Below are 17325 nucleotides of genomic sequence, written 5' to 3'. Positions count from 1 at the left end.
CCAGTGGAATTGCCTAGGCAATGCGAACGATTACCCGCTACTCCCCCAAAAAATATAAAGTCCAAAAGTGTTAGAGGAGGGTAGGAGGAAAACAAAGTGGAACTTCCCTTTTAGGGCGAACTTCCGCTTTAAGCTGCCCAGAATGAAGAAGAAAGCTAGTCAACACGGCTTACACAGGGTGAGAGAGTGAACGGAAAATAAGTGCTGCCATGGTGGGGGCATTAAAGTGAAACCCTGAAAAAGCAAACCACAAACTTCATATCAGCAAATGTTTAGCCACCATTTCCATAGATTTTAATATTTGAAATATCTTGCAAGTTTTTCCTATTGACAGGCAATGTGTTCAGAATCCCCCACGTGTATAAGTGTGGTCAACGGAACACCCCAACCTCGTGTCAACAGCAACATGTAGTATGAGTTACTGAGTAGGTGGAGCAATTTTCCTAAATCCCCTAGACTTGTGCCTGTATCACCATTCTTAAAGCAGAGCTCCACCCAAAAGGGGAAGTTCTGCTTTAAGGACTTGTTTTTGTAGCTGCTAACTTTTATTTTTTGACATCGTGAGTGGAACTCCGCTTTAAAATGAAACTGAAACCAGTCAACCAGGTAAAGAACTAAGTAGGCCTCAGAAGCAGCGATTTTCTTTCCTACAACCCCAACCACAGTTTGCATGAAAGAAAATCACTCGACTCCGTCATCAACACACTCAGTGCTGATGGGGGTATCCCTCCTGCAGAGGTATTGTGTTCTCCCGTCTGGGGGAGCCGTCCTGCTGGGAGAACACAGTGATTCTCTTATGAGGGCCATAGATGGGATGAAAAACGTCCAAAAAAAATTGGCCGATTTTCTGATCGTTAGTGTGGTAATCGGTCGGCCGTTTTTAGTGATTTTTGCCCTTTTCGATTATCGGTCCTGCTGGAAAATAATCGGTCAAATTTGTCATTCTGCCGATTTTCGCAGCAACGATTGACAAATCTGCCGAACTTTTTCCGATTTTAAAAAATGCGCATGAGCAGTGACATGAAAGAAGAAGGAAAAGAAGAAAAGGAAAAAAATAGAATATGAATGAGAAGAAGAAATAGAATATAAAGAAGAAGAAAAATTGAATATGAAGAAGAGGAAAAAGCAGAAATAGAATATAAAGAAGAAGAAATAGAATATGAAGAAGAAAAGAAGAAATAGAATATGAATAAGAAAAGAAAAAAAAAAAGAATGTCAGTCCGATATTATATTTGACATTTAAAAGTATAGCAACATTGTATCTATTTGTATCCAAATAGAAACATCTGTATCCGAAATGGATACAAATAGATACAATGTTGCAACTTTTTCTTCTTCTTATACATATTCTATTTCTTCTTCTTCTGCATATTCTATATAATTGCTGGCCGTAGACGGGACGAAAATTAGCCGACTTTTTTTTTTACCAATGGTGGTAACGTCGACTGATTGAACGACTGATTTTTTGTTTTTCTAAAAAAAAACGGACGGTTTTCTCCCCATCTATGGCCTGCATAAGACTGTAAGCTCTAACGAGCAGGGCCCTCTGAATCCTCCTGTATAATTTTGTGATGCGCAAACTGTTGGCACTATATAAATCCTGCATAATAATAATTACTGGAATACATATAATAGCCGCTTAGCAATAATCGCATGTAAAATCTGACAGGCTGGTTGTACCCAAGTTGATCAATCTATCAACTTGGGTACATCCAGCCTGTCCATACATGGTTCGAATCTCAACCAGTCCTTGATGAACCAGCTGAAATTCAAACCATCCATGGCTGGCTTTAACCACCTCAAGTCCAGACACTTTCACCCCCTTCCTGTCCAGGACAATTTTCAGCTTTTCAGCGCTGTCACACTTTGAATGACAATTGCGCGGTCATGCAACACTGTGCCCATATGCATTTTTTAGCATTTTTTTTAGACAGATAAAACTTTATTTGGTGGTATTTATTCACCACTTGGATTTTTTTTTTTTTTTTGCTAAACGAAAAAGTCCAAAAATGTTGAAAAAAAGTGTTTTTCTTGCAAAATTTTGCAAATAGATAATCTTTCTTCATAAATCTTGGCCAAAATTTATGCAGTTATCTTTTTAGTAAAAAAAATAACCCAAATTAGTTTATAACCAAAAATTATAATTTTTCAAAAAAAAGTTTTACCTTTTAATTTTTTTTTGTATTATTATTTTTTTTTTTTTTTAAATTTTTTTAACATACTGACACCCTAGCAATACAGCATCACCATGGTGACACTATACTACTTGTGGGGGGTGATGAAGATTTTTTTTTTTACACGGATTGCTTTTACACCCATAAAGGTCGTAAAAACAATTTCTCCTCTCTGTGTGAGCTGTGATTGGTCACAGCTTGTCACATGGTACAAGGCTGTTGTGAATAGCCCTGTACCATGTGACCTCTGTGATCATTCACAGATTTCACACGTAGTAAGCAATGATGTCAGAAGTGACATCTTGCTTACACCTATTCATGTGATCACTGATTGGCCAATCAGTGATCACATGATTAGGACCTCACACAGAGGTCCTGTACAGCGATCAGGGCACCGGATCGCGGTGCTGCGCGCTCCCAGGGAGAGCGCACAGTCCAAAATGGCGGACAAGGTTTATGAACGGCAACCCGCCCCTGCACTGCCACCGTCTTCAATATTACAAAACAAGTCTAGTTGAATGTGACTAACAACGTCCGCTTATTAACCACCTCCTGTCCGGCCGCTGTATATAAACGGATGGGAGATGGTTAATAACCGGGAGTAGTTAGTCACGTTCAACTAGACTTGTTTTATAATATTGAAGACGTTTCCTAGCTTCTCCAAGCCACGGCTTTAGTTCTAATGGGTGTCAGGAGAATACCCCATCATTTAAATCCACACCGGTAGTACCGACACCTTAATCCAATCTCCATGGAAAGGCGGATGTCATTGACCAATGCCAGAATGGGAGGTCTTTTCCCCAAAGTGGCTTGGGGGCAACAAAAAGTCTTCAACATTACAGAACAAGTCCAGTTAAATGTGACTAACTACTATTAGATATACCATGTCCTGGATAAATCAGAACCTACTTCGACATAAAGCATGAATATGGTGACAACATTTTCAGAAAAGCGGAAGTTTTGCTACCATACCTAGCGGTTTGTAAATGGCTAGAGCATTAGGCAGATTTTCGCAAGCAGCAATGGAATAAATACACTTCCAAGATTTTTTTTTCTTTCTTTTGCTAAAAGATATGAAGCGTATGGAGCAAACACTGGCATCACCCAACTCTGGCTATGCACAGCGTAAGGACGTCATTCTATAGACTCCAAGCCACTGGCCTTCCTCCTGTCTGTTCTGTGAACTACTGGAGATTATCACCACTCCGGTGATCTGAACCCCGAGCTTCCGCGTTCTGGCAGGTAATTACACCATCTGAACCCGACACTTATTTCAGGATGTTTGAAGGAATACATAAGAGAACCGAAAGCCTTTTACGCTTGCTTCAAGCTGTTTTTTTTAAACCCGGATTCCGGGCAGATGAAAGAAACATCATTTAACGCAATTCTGAGTTCAATAAAATCATTATGGGCCCATTCACACTACTGTCTCTCTCTACGTTGTGTTGAGCATGCCCATTTACTTTCAAGGAGTCCTCAACAGCGAACCGCAGGGTCATGTATAGTGACAACGCACCACGTCGTGTTCTGTTGTACTACGCTTTAACCCCTTGACGTTGACGTCGCACAAATATGCGGCCTCACAGAACTGGGCTTTTTTCTGTGGGGCCGTATACTGCGTATCAGTCTTTTTGCTGGGAGAGCGTCGCACGGCGTGCTCCCAGCACAAAGACCGCGGTGTCACTGAGAGCACCGGGTCCCGTTCTAACGATCGGGACCCGGGACCCCCGTTCTAACGATCGGGACCCGGGACCCCCGTTCTAACGATCGGGACCCGGGACCCCCGTTCTAACGATCGGGACCCGGGACCCCCGTTCTAACGATCGGGACCCGGGACCCCCGTTCTAACGATCGGGACCCGGGACCCCCGTTCTAACGATCGGGACCCGGGACCCCCGTTCTAACGATCGGGACCCGGGACCCCCGTTCTAACGATCGGGACCCGAGACTCCCGTTCTAACGATCGGGACCCGAGACTCCCGATTCCAGGTCACGTGATTGCTGTGATAGCCTCTGATTGGCTATCACAGTGTTCAGTCACTGTACAGCCTGGCCCCCTTGTTTTATTTCTCTCTATGAATGGAGGAGAGAGATACATTGTAAATTTCGTGCACTACTACATGAAACAATTCCTCCTACATCGGTTGTACTTCTTTATCTACAGCCGCCTGTCCCCCACATCCATTCAAAGTGTAGAATTTTTCTAGGATATCTCAGCTCTGAAAAGCAGGGGGTGGGGAGCTGAAGTTACATCAGTGAAGAGAGCTCTGAAAGCTGATTGGACAGAAGGGACACACCCAGGGGCGGACTGACAACTCATGGGGCCCCGGGCAATAGGGGATCATGGGACCCTCCGTGTCCTCACCCACACTCATATCACACCCAAAAAAGCCTATGAAAGGTAGCAGGGGCATCTCATGGGGCGCCATACTGACCCCGGGCACTGCCCGAGTTCCCAAATGGTCAGTCCGCCCCTGGACACACCCTCTTCACACAGCACCTAGGAACAGAACTGAATCTGTCAACCACAGACTGTGCCCTCCCATGCCACCATTTTTCTCTTGGTGTCAGGAAATCTTGCTAAAAGAGATTCATTCTGATAGCAGAGGAACTAAACAGCGGACAGAAATGACACTTAGTGGACTGAGACAAGTACACACTATAGAGGGATGTGCTTTGTTCATATTTCATGAGCTTTAAAACCACTTTAAATGTGTATCTAGCCATTTGTAGCCTGCGAACCTTGAGCTGCACTGCAAAGGAACATGCAACTCGCCAACATGATGCCCACCATAAAAAATACAGCCAACTCTTAATCGAGTTAAGAGGCATAAATTTTATGGGCAGTCAGAAAAGCCTGAAGAAATAACATGGCCTCCAGCGTCCAATATTTCTACAAGCAAAAATGCTTTTTCCAACAATCAATACAGACGCTTTTCAAGAAATATTTTCAACTCATCTTAATATATTTCAAGAACAAAGCAGAAACGCTAAAAATGCCTTTGGAAATACCTTTGAAATAGATTAACTCTTTTATCTTCGGGAATGAGAAGTGGAGAATGCGGGCGAGGAGAGGAGGATTCAAATCCCCAGCTCGCTGTTGAATACTGAAGTCCATTTAATTACTGTTTCATTTTCACTGTAGTTTTTAATTAAGAGAACAATTTTTTTTTCTCCTATGGAAGCCGGGTAATAACTTCTGCAAGCAGCAATCACGCAACTCGCAATCAGAAAGCCAATGAACATTTTAATTGAGCTGACTTTTTTTTTTTTTTTTTTTTCCCTGAAAACATTGAAACGACTTAAATGTAACATGCCCCCTATTCTAATTACACTGAAAATATAATTATGCCCCAGCAGAAAATGTAAATATTCTTTAAAGTAACCCTTACCAGGAAACTACTCGTAAAGCGTATGATTCCTAATGAACGTTAAATAATACATGATCTCTTAAAGCTTAATGCTCTCTGAGATTTTCCATGAAATTTTAAATTTTAAAGGGTTACAATTGGGTTTATCTAATATGAATCCATTTTCGTAAAAGGTGTAAAAAAAAACAAAAAAAAACAAAAAAAACAAAAGTAGATCACTGCTATACATGAAGTACACAAATTTACCTGTCAGTCGGCCAGAAATCCAGTGAACTCCTAACTTCCTGTAGTGAGCCGACAACACAGTGCCTCTGCTGCACTGAAACCCCAAGCAGTGTTGTCAGCCCCGCCTGCTGAACTACAGAACTCCACCTATTCCTGCCCTTCTATACATGCATATATTGGTAATATTTTCTCTTTGGGATTAATAGAGTATTCTGATTTCTCCCCCAGCAAAACAATGCTGCTGATTTGACTCCTAGGAACCTGTGCACGTACTCTGCATAAGGAAAGGGCTCTTAGGAGATATAGTTTTGGGGGAATGTTTAGGTCAATAGGAACTGAGCTCATAGAAGTTGCCTCTGCAAGCCTGGTGATGACTTCACAGAAATTTCCAAAAATGTGTTTCTTGTTTTAGGAACAAGGTAAAAGAAAACAAAAATGGGGGGATATGCACTAAGGTTTGGGGTAAATTTGGGTCATTTCTGCTCTTTTACTTTAACCTCTTGCCCTCCTGAGGCTTTCCCCCCCTTCCTGACCAGGCCATTTTTTGCGTTACGGCGCTGTGTTACTTTAACTGACAATTGCGTGATCATACAACGCTGCACCCAAATTAAATTTACGTCTTTTTTCCCCACAAATAGAGCTTTCTTTTTGTGGTATTTGATCGCTTGTGCGGTTTTTATTTTTTGTGCTATTAAAAAAACAAAAAAAAAAAAACGACAATATTATATATTTAAATATTTTTTTACTTTTTGCTATTAAACATGTGCAGTAAAAAAAAAATGTAAAAAAAATCTAATTTCGGCATCAATTTAGGCCAAAATGTATTCTGCTACGTCTTCTAATTAATTGGTTTCTGTGAAATTTATAGCGTTTCCAAATGGCGGTATGTATACTGGAATTCTTTATTTTATGTTCACTAGTAATAGCGTCGATCAGCGACTTATAGCGGGACTGCGACGGGCATTCTGACACTAGGTGGGAACTGACTTGGTGTCAATGACAACCCCAGTGGCACCAATACAGTGATCAGTGCTAAAAAAAAGCATGGACACTGTACTAATGGCACTGGGCAGGAAGGGGTTAACAATGTGGGATGATCAAAGGGTTAACTGTGCTGTGTGGGTTTTACTGTGGGGCTGTGTGTTTGTGCTTCACTGCTTTGTACGGCTGTGCACAGTCATGCAAAGCAGTGTGCAGGGGATGACAGGGGAGAGATCTGTGTTGCTTACATACAGTTCTCACCTCCTGATGGACAGTCCCGCTCTCTGCTCAAAGCGACTGTGAGGTCTCAGCGATCCGTGGTCAGGGGACCGCTGAGTTCTCACACTTTGAGCCGGCGGGGGACAGATGCAGCATCCACTTGGGTAAGTACTGGGCAAAAGAACCCAAACCCTTACTTTTTTAAATAGGGGTCTCCAAACTTTCTAAACAAAATGGCCAGTTTACTGTCCTTCAGGTTTTGGGGGGGGGGGGGGGCGGGGAATAGCGGGCAGACATTTAACAACCAAGTATACCTTCATGATAAAAATGAATAGTTATGTTGCTTCTCATACTTTGACAAATGCCCAAGCAGCCTGTGACCCTAAAATTGTAATTTGCAAAAAAATCTGTGAAATATGTAGGCTGCCATTTAAAATCATTTTCTCAAAATGCTATCTGCCTGGCTATGACTCAGACCCTCTGGTTACAATGCTTTATGAGTCAATGGCCTGGAAAAGTGTACAAGTTTTACATCCATTATTGTATACTTGTTTTCGGTCACTAGTTCAACGTGTCAAAAATGGAAAGCCAGGCAACTAGAATTTTCTGAAGAACAGTGGAAGCAGTAATTTTGTGGAAACAAATATTGAGAAAAAACCCCATAAATAGACACAGCTAGTAAAACTTGGTCACATTTAATCTATACTTGTTCTGTAACACTTTTCGATGCTCACCAAGTAGCTTCCTCAGCTATAACAACATTCCAGTCTGAATGTGACTACCTACTACTTGATATGTCATGACCTGGATTAAGGAGAACTTTTATAATGATGAGATGGGGTTTCCAAAATATCATTGTCATAAAAAACAAAAAAAATCAACTAAAGTTATAACAAAACAGGTCTTACTTGATCCAGAAGAATCAAACACATTCCTGTCCTTCTTGTTCATTCGAAATGACTGAAGGTCCTTTTCTCTGTAGGAACCAAAGCCTTCAAAGGTCCGTCTTTTATTCCCACTTAGGTCACCGTCTCTCCTATCATTGGATGAATTAATCTCCCCAAACAGGTCAGAAGAGTCCATTCGGCCACTGCAGTCATTTCCAGAATACCTTTTTAAACAGCTATCAACAGCTTCACTGCTCAAGTCATTTTTGTCCTTTGACTGAGTCCAGTGCTGACCATCTGAAAGTGACAAGGAGGAAAGTGTGTCCACCTCAAAAGTAGACTTGGGACCCCTCTGTCCAGTTTCACAATGCTGGTGCTTCTGTCGTTCTTTGTATTTGCTTTTCTCGTTTATGGAGGAAAGATCCTTATTGGAAGGACTGAGCTTGTCATTTGTGGTATGACCTGAAAAGCTTGTGGATTTGGCAGAAAAAAACCCACCAAAATCACCATGTCCTCCAAGGATGCGATCATCCTTATGCTTGTGCTTATGTTTGTGTTTCCTTTTGTGGAGCCGGCTGCTTGAAAGTCCAACTGTTCCTGTTTTAGGAGTCATGTCACCTAAGCCCATACCTACTGATGACTGGAGGTGTACTCCATGTTTTGCCTTATGCTTGGCGACTGTAGACATCTTCATGTGGGAAGATGTATGAAACTGGGGTGGTGGAACAGAGGGCCTCATGAACGGAGAAGTTGCTCCAAGTGTATGAGACAGATACAAAGGAGCTGGATACTGACCATAATAACCAAGGTTCATCATAGGCATTGACGTGTAAGGCATTCCATATGGTGCATAGTAACTTCCACTGGGAATAGGGTATCCAAACCCTTGCAAAAAAGGCACCTTTGTCATGGTGTCATTGGTTTTGGCAGGTCTACCACGCTTTTTCTTTGATTTCATGTCAGAGGTTCGTCGAAGGTAGAGCAAGGGGTCGTACTGAATATATGGCACAGGGTAATAGTGATCAAAATTAATCCTGAAGATACTGGGATAAGGATTTTCATGGTAAAATGTGTAACTTCGGTGGGAAATTCTAAAGACTTGAAACTTGTTTATCAGGTCTTCAAGGTCTGCAAGAAACTGCAAATTGTCCCTGTTTTGCAAACCCTTCCTCTTTCTCTTGTGCTTTGGCTTTTTAACATTTTCATGGACAAGAAAGTTGTCAACAATGAGATGTTTCTGCCTGTGGCCATGTTTGCTCTTTGTGCTGGTTTCAGATGGTGTAACCTCTGGGTTATCCAGGGTACAAAAATCAAAGGAGTACCTTCTACGGGATTCTGAACTCTTCTCGGCTTGGTCAGAAGTGCTATTGTTGTCTGTACCAATGCCGCTGTCACTTGGGATGGTTTCCTCACTGTGTGACTCACTCACGGGGGACAGTGTGACTTCCTTTAAGGATCCTAACTCACATAGGTGAGAAGGAGAGTGAGCCATTAACCTGGGTGGAGACAACTTCCAAGAGCTGCCATGGATTCCTTTCTGGGTTTTTGTTGGAAGAGCACTGATTGGCTGAAGATTTGGCATGGTTTTTAAATCCGAAAACATTGTATCAGTGCTGGCAGGGCTAAGATTGCCATTAGAACCTACTAGCTGGGTTGTAAAATTGTGAATAGCTGCTGGTGAAGATGCCACAAATGACTGCAAGTTAGAAGGCACTGCTGGGATTTCTGGCTGGCTAGAAACAGGCCTGGTTGGTTTACTGGCTGTTTTTTGTTCATTTTGTTGGGGAACCTGCTCTGCTCTTGGCTTTCTCCCCCTTTTCTTTCCTATGTAGATTGTTCCCCTCTTACTGACATTAATCTGCTTGCCTAACCTAGCGTCAAGAGTTGTGGTAACGGTTGCTACTGCGTTGGACTGCGGCTGAGATTTAGATTTCAAGGCGATGCTGCTTGAGCAAGACAGAATTTGGTTTAGAATATTTTTTCTTTTGAGTGTTTTCATCTTGTTGATTGTTCTTATGGTTTTCTTATCTAACATTTCAAGCTTTCCAACCTTTTTGTGAAAATCTAACTCCCCAATGTTCTTTTCCGATGCAGATGGCATTTGGACCAGCTCAGCGAGGGAATGCCTCCCCTTTCTTTTCTTGATCCCAGGGAACTCTCTATTAATGGGGCTTACTGGACTTGTAGACGTTCCTTCGTGGATCGTCTCAACAGTAAGCAAAGGCTGTTTCTTTGGTCTACCCCTTTTTTTCTTCACTGGTGTAATTACTGTAAGGCTATCTGTATTTGTATAGAGCGGACTAGAGGGAGTTATTGGGTAAGCAGAGGGTGGATCCACCACAATTTTTTCAGAGTGCGAAACAGAATTTTCATGAGTAGCATTTATCTTAGGCTTTCCACATGCCCATCTTTTCTTGGCAGCAAATTTGGGATGCTGCAAAACAGGCAATTTCGATCTGAAGCTCTCAGAAATGGCTTTTGAGACAGGAGGAGGCGGCGGAGGAGGAGCAGCAGCAGCAGCGGCGGCGGCGGCGGCGGCAGCAGCAGCAGACCTCTGCAGACGGGTCATGCCGTTTACAAACGTTTTCCCTACACTTCCAGTCATCTCAGGCAACTTTGATGGCAACTCATTACTCATAACTTTACCCTGTTTAACCACTCTGTTATCCTTCTTGGCTGGTTGTGGCTGAGAAACTGTTTGACTGCTCACTTCATTAACTAATGGTCTACCGGAATGCTGGTCTTCATCAGGCAACTTTTTATCCAAAGCTGGTTTTAAAGACTGTTTTTTCCTCCTCCTATTAGAGGGTGGATCCACTGGGGTAGAATTTATAGGAAGTGTGATCCTCACATGGCTTGAATCACCATTCTTACCACAGGTTGCAGGAGTTGTATCTTGCTGCCGCTGTTGCACAGCTGCTGAACAATCAGCATCCTTCTTACCGTCTACAGCTTCATAACTTTTATGGTCACTTACTTTTGGATTGTTTTTCCCTCGTTCCTGTTCTACTGCCTGTGCAGTATGACTCAGCTCCTTTTTGCCACCTTTCTTTTTTGCAGTACACAAAGGCTGCTCCTTCGAGTCCCCAGCTTTTTGGTCTTCTAATTTTGAAAGACCATTACTAGGCTCGGAAATATTAGCTACCGATAAAATGCTGTTGCTGCTTGGTGATGGAGCGGCACTGGAAGCTGAATTATCCTTTGCATTTGAAATCTGGCTCCAAGGAGTTCCCACATTTGTTTTCTTTGACTGAGACTTGAGAAATGGAGAAGCCATTTCTGGCCTTGGACTCTTGGTAGCATTAGGCGTTTCCTTGCCAGTTTCAGCATCCAGGAAACTGCTCTGTGCTGAGGCTCCAGGTTCTGAGCTCGGTAACCAGTCAAGATGATGCTGGTTACTTTTCTGCTGGTGCTTTGGTTTTAAGGTGTCACTGGTGATGTCTGGAGGAACTCCAGAGTCGTAATGCAGTCCAGAATGCTTCTGTAGCTTTTCATGCACCTAAAATGAAAAGAAAAAAAATGTAAATTAATTATCTGAAAACCAAAATGCATAATATTTCAAATATGTAAATGATGGGAAAACATATCATCACATCTAATGATATATCATCATAAACATGCAACATTGTATTTTTACATCTAGGTAATTCACATTTAAAAAAACCAAGATACCAACACACAACTTATTCACGTGGCCATAAAAGGCTCAAGCTCTCCGTCAAGTCTAGTGGCAATAACATGGTCTTCCAGTTATTAAAAGCACTCTATCATTCACAGTGACTTGTTATAAGATCTCTGGAAGACCTGGACACTCTTCTCCATGTGAAAAGGGAAGAAGGACATTAGCCACACCTGTGTAGATTGTTTTTCGAATCATGAAGATATGGTGGTGGGTACCCAGAAGTTGTCTATGGTTGGCTTAACATTGCTGTTTGTGCCAACCGTGAAATCCACTTAATGAACAGATAAATGCCCACTTTATTGTTCTTGTGCATTTCTTAAGCAAAGCTGTAGAAGGTCTAGCTTGGCTAACATGTTTGATATCTCATGCCCAAAATGTCATTTTTAGATTTCAAAAATTGTAGCCTACCCCTCGACACAAGAACAAAGACACTTTCCAGTGCCAGAAGCTGGCACAACATCTTGTCCAGTACTCCAAGCTCTCTGTACAATACTGGGCGTGCACCAAGCCGAGGAGAGGTTTGGCCTTATGTTATAAAGGGCAATCTGCCCATTCCTGGTTTTCAGCCACTAGCTACAGGCTAGAGAATGTAAATTCTACACTGCCCTCTAGCAGGGGAAAAAGTAATTTCAACAAAGCAATGGTAGTTTTCACTTTTAAGCAGCAAGGTTTTGTGATGACATTCTGGATAAGAAGCCAAGCTACAGTCAAAAGTTCCAGAACCAGTTATACTCCTCTCCAGTCATGGTTTAACAACAATTGTAGGGGAAATCTCATCAATGAGGTCACAGACCACACCATCAACCTGAAAGATGATCTAACTATATCTAAAACAAACAAACAAAAACACAAAAAGATAGAGTGGTAGTTCAACTCTTGATTTGAGAGGAAAGGGAAATAGAAGTATTTTAAATTTTCCATGGTGAAGGGTGTTTTGGAATTGTATGACTTCCCCTTTAAATCCTAGAAACATGAGTAAGCAATGTCCATAAGAGTCCATTGCATGACTCAAGCAAAATATCAAGGTGATGGCAAAAGGTGAGGAACTGGGTGGGGAATGGAGGTAGTTGGAAAATATTGGCTAGTTTCTACTTTTCAGTTCAGCCAGAAGAAGGTACTACACTGTGCTGGAGATGGAAGTTAATGAACACAACACCCAACATGCACCTCACCAATCAAGAAATGGAAGCATTGAATTGTGGATGACCAGTGACCCCCCACCTTGCCCCTTGTACCATTAGCCTACAGCCAGCCATAAATTAAGCTTTCTGTTTTGCAACCCATAGTTGCAGGAAAGAAATTCGCTTGATTCTCCCATCAACACTGACTGTGAAACAATTGTGCTCTCCCGGAGAGGGGAGCCGTCCCCACCAGGAGAACACAGTGATTACTGCTAGTGGCTATAATAGCTGTTCGCACTAAACGCACGTAAAATCCAACAGGCTAATTGACCGATCAACTTGGGTTCAATCACCCTGCCCATAGATGGCTAAAATCTCGGCCGCTCCCAGCTGAACCGGCTGAGGTTCGAACCATCTATGGCCAGCCTAAAAGTGAGAATGAAGTCTACAGAAGAAAATAATATATAGGCTAAGAAATTTGGGTGCCAAATAGATATATTGCTCATTACAAGTTCTAGTCCTGCAGTTGAAGATGTATGAGGATGTTTTCTTCTACCCCACATTTAATTGTGCCTTTAATTTTACTGTCGACTTCCATTAAAAAAAAAAAAAAAAAGCCCTCCTTAGGAGAAATAAATTCCTTGCAGAACATGGGTTGCCTGCACACGTTACATGTCACTCGAGACATCCAGGTTCTTCCAGTTCTAACGCTATTTAGAGATTTATTGGCGCTCTTGAAAAAGTAATTATGGCTGTCTAATTAAGGAGGACGAGTATTAATCACACTGATTTAACCTATTATATGCTGCTACCATTAATCTCCAAAGGAGCCTCTTACACAGATTTTTAATACCTTCTCATATTTTGCGCTCATAAAACGTACAAGGCTTTTGAGGATCAGTTAATTTGCTCCAGTTATGAAGCCTGGAAGCACATCAGGGTTAAAGATTTATGAACGCAGCAGAGAGTTGACTTGAAAAGAGGAAGTATAGCCTTTTAACGTGTTTCCTATTTGTCACCTCATCTACATGCGAAGGTGACTAGCTTAAAATGATTTGGCGCAGCCTCATTTTTTTTCTAAGGTAACCTGCAAGCATCAGTTAGTGTATATAAAACCTTTTTCTTAGTCACCAGGTGGGAAAATCCAAAATTCGAAGATGTTACCAGAACAGGAATGGAGGGAAATTGTCCGATGCGGACATTTTTTTGGAGGACAGTCTAAGAGGGGATCTCCTCTAAAGTTGGGTTTACACACACTGATGAATATTGTTTAACCAGCGGGCTAGGTGTAAATCAAAAAGATTTACCCGTCCATGTCATGGTAGAATCTCTCGCCTTGGTCATTATATCCTGATTGGACGCAGCTGCTGTTTGGCCGACAAAGTTCCACCTGTCTCCTTTGATTTCATAATTAAAGGCTGTCAGGCGGAAGGTGGCCAACAGGACTACCCACATAGCAAGTTTTGAATTAATTCGAATAGTGCGTACCTAGCTTTTTTTTTTTTTTCCAGTTGAATCAAAAAGAGAAGTTCAGGGAAATGTCCACAATGGGACACAGATAGCAAATTAATATGTGCCAGGGTTTTAACCATTTCCTACTCCATCTAAAATACAAAAAATAAAGTTTTGGTGTTACATATGTTTTAAAAGGAGAAGTTTAGGGTTGTTAAAGAAACATACATACTCACCTCCATGCTGCAGCATTGGACTGATGCTGCAGCTGTCCCCTCTAAGACCGAGAACTGAGTGGTCACATGAACGCTGATCACTCAGTTCTCGGTTAACTGTAAGCAGTGATTATACTTTCAGCTATAGCGAGGTCGGCAAGTGGTTAAAATGGATCTCTGGGTTACCTCACTGTCTGTGTGACCTAGACACTTCTTATTGGTTGTCTAATGGCTGGGTCCTCGAAGGATTCAAAAGAGTCTGAAACAGAATGAAGGGACTGTCCAGCAGAGGTTAGCGGTCCCCTGCTGCTGGAAGATGGAAAACTTCAAAGAGTAAAACTTTCTTCAAAAGGTAAGAAAAAAAAAAAGTATTGGGCTAAAAATGGATGGGAGAGGGGTTTATATTTGCTTAAAACAAACCAACTATTGTCTAAATCAGCCTCTCTCAACCACCCCCTGGGGTGCCTTGAGGTCTAAATCAGCCTCTCTCAACCACACCCTGGGGTGCCTTGAGGTCTAAATCAGCCTCTCTCAACCACACCCTGGGGTGTCTTGAGGTCTAAATCAGCCTCTCTCAACCACACCCTGGGGTGTCTTGTGGTCTAAATGAGCCTCTCTCAACCACACCCTGGGGTGCCTTGAGGTCTAAATCAGCCTCTCTCAACCACCCCCTGGGGTGCCTTGAGATTCCTTCAGGGCTGCCTTGTAAAAATGTCTAAAAAGTGCCCAAAACTTGTATACAAGCCAGCGGGTGGAACAAGCCTGCCTTTTAGTTACACAAAGCCACAGGTTTTCATTGTGCGCCATTACGTCCTTCTACCTGCCAGCATCCTGACAACCAATGACATCATCAGTTGATAAGGAGGTGGTCAGCTGCCTGCACAACATCCTAGTTTGACCCTCTCCCACCCCTCTCCATCAGTGCTGGGGTCATATTAGCTCAGTGATGGAGAAAAACTGAGGGAGAAGAGAAACATTGGAATACTAGTCAGTACCAGTGTGCAAAAGTGTATTTGCTTTGGAAGAATAAATCACCTCTAATGTTGGGTGTCCTACATGTGTGGATGCTGCTGTATTATGTACAACTATTAGGATAGTTTATCACATTTTAGACTGGGGTGTCTCAAGACTGTCTATAATTTTAAAGGGTGCCTGGACTGAAAAAAGGTTGAGAAACACTGGTCTAAATACAAGAGTCATGTGTATTTTTACTTGAATCTTGGCGTGATTTGTGCATTTCTTCCAGATGTGTAGTAATCCAGTGTGAAATTTTACCTGTTCAGGAGCTTCCTGTAATAAAGACCGCTCACTGCTGCTCTTTCTCCTTGTGCAGGGTGACTGGTCAGGTCTCCGCCCCTTCCTGTAGTTCTTTGCAGGCAGCCTGTAGTGGGTAGGGCCTGCTGGGTCCCACCCACAGCTCTGCTCTTTGTATAGGCTATGTGCAGTACAGTGATGATGTCACTGTCATGTTTATATGAGAAACACTGGGTTTGGGAACTGGTGCACTCAAAGTGGATTTACAACCTTTTTTGGTATTGAAGAATTTATTTAATTTTTTTTTTTGCCTGGAGTTTAGCTTCAAAAGATCCATGAACACTAGTGCTGGCCATAGACGGTTCAAAAAATCGGCCAATTTTTCATCCAAAAGATTAATCGCCTTGATTTTCGCACTGTTAGTGGCTTAATTCGTCGCCTGGTTTTCGCGTTTTTTCCACTTTTGGATTATCGGTCATGTTGGAAAATTTGTGGAAAACGACCGATTTTCGCGTCAATGATGGCCAAATTGTACGATCGTTTTTACAGAAAAAAAAAAAATACACGCATGAGCCGTGACCTGGAAGGAACAGAAGTTTTGCCTGTTATATGGGGTGAACTTTATGACTTTCGTAATCGTTGGTGGTAACGTCGGTTTAACAAACGACCGATTTTTCAATTATCGTTCGAAAAAACGCACAGTATAGCCTGCCTTAGACTTCAAAAAACGCATGCTAACAATCTAAGAAAAACATGCATATGCAAATAGCCCAAAGAGTTTTTTGTAAAGGGGGAAAAAAAAAAAAAAGCTAAGAGGGAAAAAAAAAATATACAGGAAAAAAAAAGTCACAAACGAAAGCTGCACCTCCCCTCTTTAAATCATTTGCAGATCCATCTGTGTAATGGCTCAGCAAGAGTAATTCCCTATTAAGAGGCTTTATCTAGAGAGATAAGCAGCTGCTTCTCATGTCACTAATTGCTGTCTGCTGTGATTTTAAAACATCTGCACCATTGAGGCCCTTCATTTTCATATTCCAATCATGGTAAAAGTTGAAAAATGGTGCATCATTGATGGCTTCTGGGTGTTAATTACTGCACGCGTCTCTGCGTAGAGGCAATTTAAAAAGACGGGCAGAAACTCAATCAGCAAGTTGGTTAAAAAAAATAAAAATAAATAGAAATAATGATGCTGGTGGTAGCTGTAGAGAAGCATTTGTCACCGCAACGGGGATGTCAGTGCACCTTGTCCTTGATGAGTAAGACTTGTCTTCAGAATAATTAGGCTTATTGAAGGAGGCAAAACGGAAAAGTCCTGGATCCTAAAACATATCACAGTGCATCGTCTTTCCACCCGACATCTGTACACTGAACTTTTATTGGTTGCCATTTCCAGTACTAATTGATTTCAGGTACTTATATAGCGCCATCAATTTACGCAGCGCTTTACATATATCGCTGACAAATTCATGTAGACTCCACCTCCATAACATCTCCAAAATACACCCGTTCCTAACCCCGGAAATCACTAAACAACTCGTTCACTCCCTTATTATATCACGACTTGACTACTGCAACTCCCTCCTCGCCGGCCTACCCCAACACAGGCTATCCCCGCTTCAGTCTATCCTGAATTCTGTGGCCAGACTCATCCAGCTCACCAACCGCTCCATATCCGCCTCCTCCCTCTGCCAATCCACTGGCCTCCACTCAGTGTCCTCCACCCCTCTCTGCCAATCCCTCCATT

General features: G+C 42.2%; 1 protein-coding gene across 1 annotated transcript in view; it reads right to left on the bottom strand.

Annotated features, from left to right (window-relative positions):
- SETBP1 (SET binding protein 1) overlaps positions 1-14354 on the bottom strand; it is an 87916-nt gene extending 73562 nt beyond the window's left edge. Inside the window, exons 1-2 of the mRNA XM_089656871.1 lie at positions 14349-14354; positions 7879-11356 (exon numbers count right to left, since the gene is read on the bottom strand). Of these exons, the coding sequence (XP_089512997.1) occupies positions 7879-11356; positions 14349-14354 (3484 nt within the window). The remainder of the gene's footprint in view (positions 1-7878; positions 11357-14348) is intronic.
- Positions 14355-17325: the final 2971 nt, after the last annotated feature.

Source organism: Staurois parvus, unplaced genomic scaffold (assembly GCF_062004578.1).
Source record: "Staurois parvus isolate SC_StPar_1 unplaced genomic scaffold, SC_StPar_1.0 ptg000946l, whole genome shotgun sequence".
NCBI lineage: Eukaryota > Metazoa > Chordata > Amphibia > Anura > Ranidae > Staurois > Staurois parvus.
Note: the sequence above shows the minus strand (reverse complement) of the source record. Positions and strands in the feature narration are given on the sequence as shown.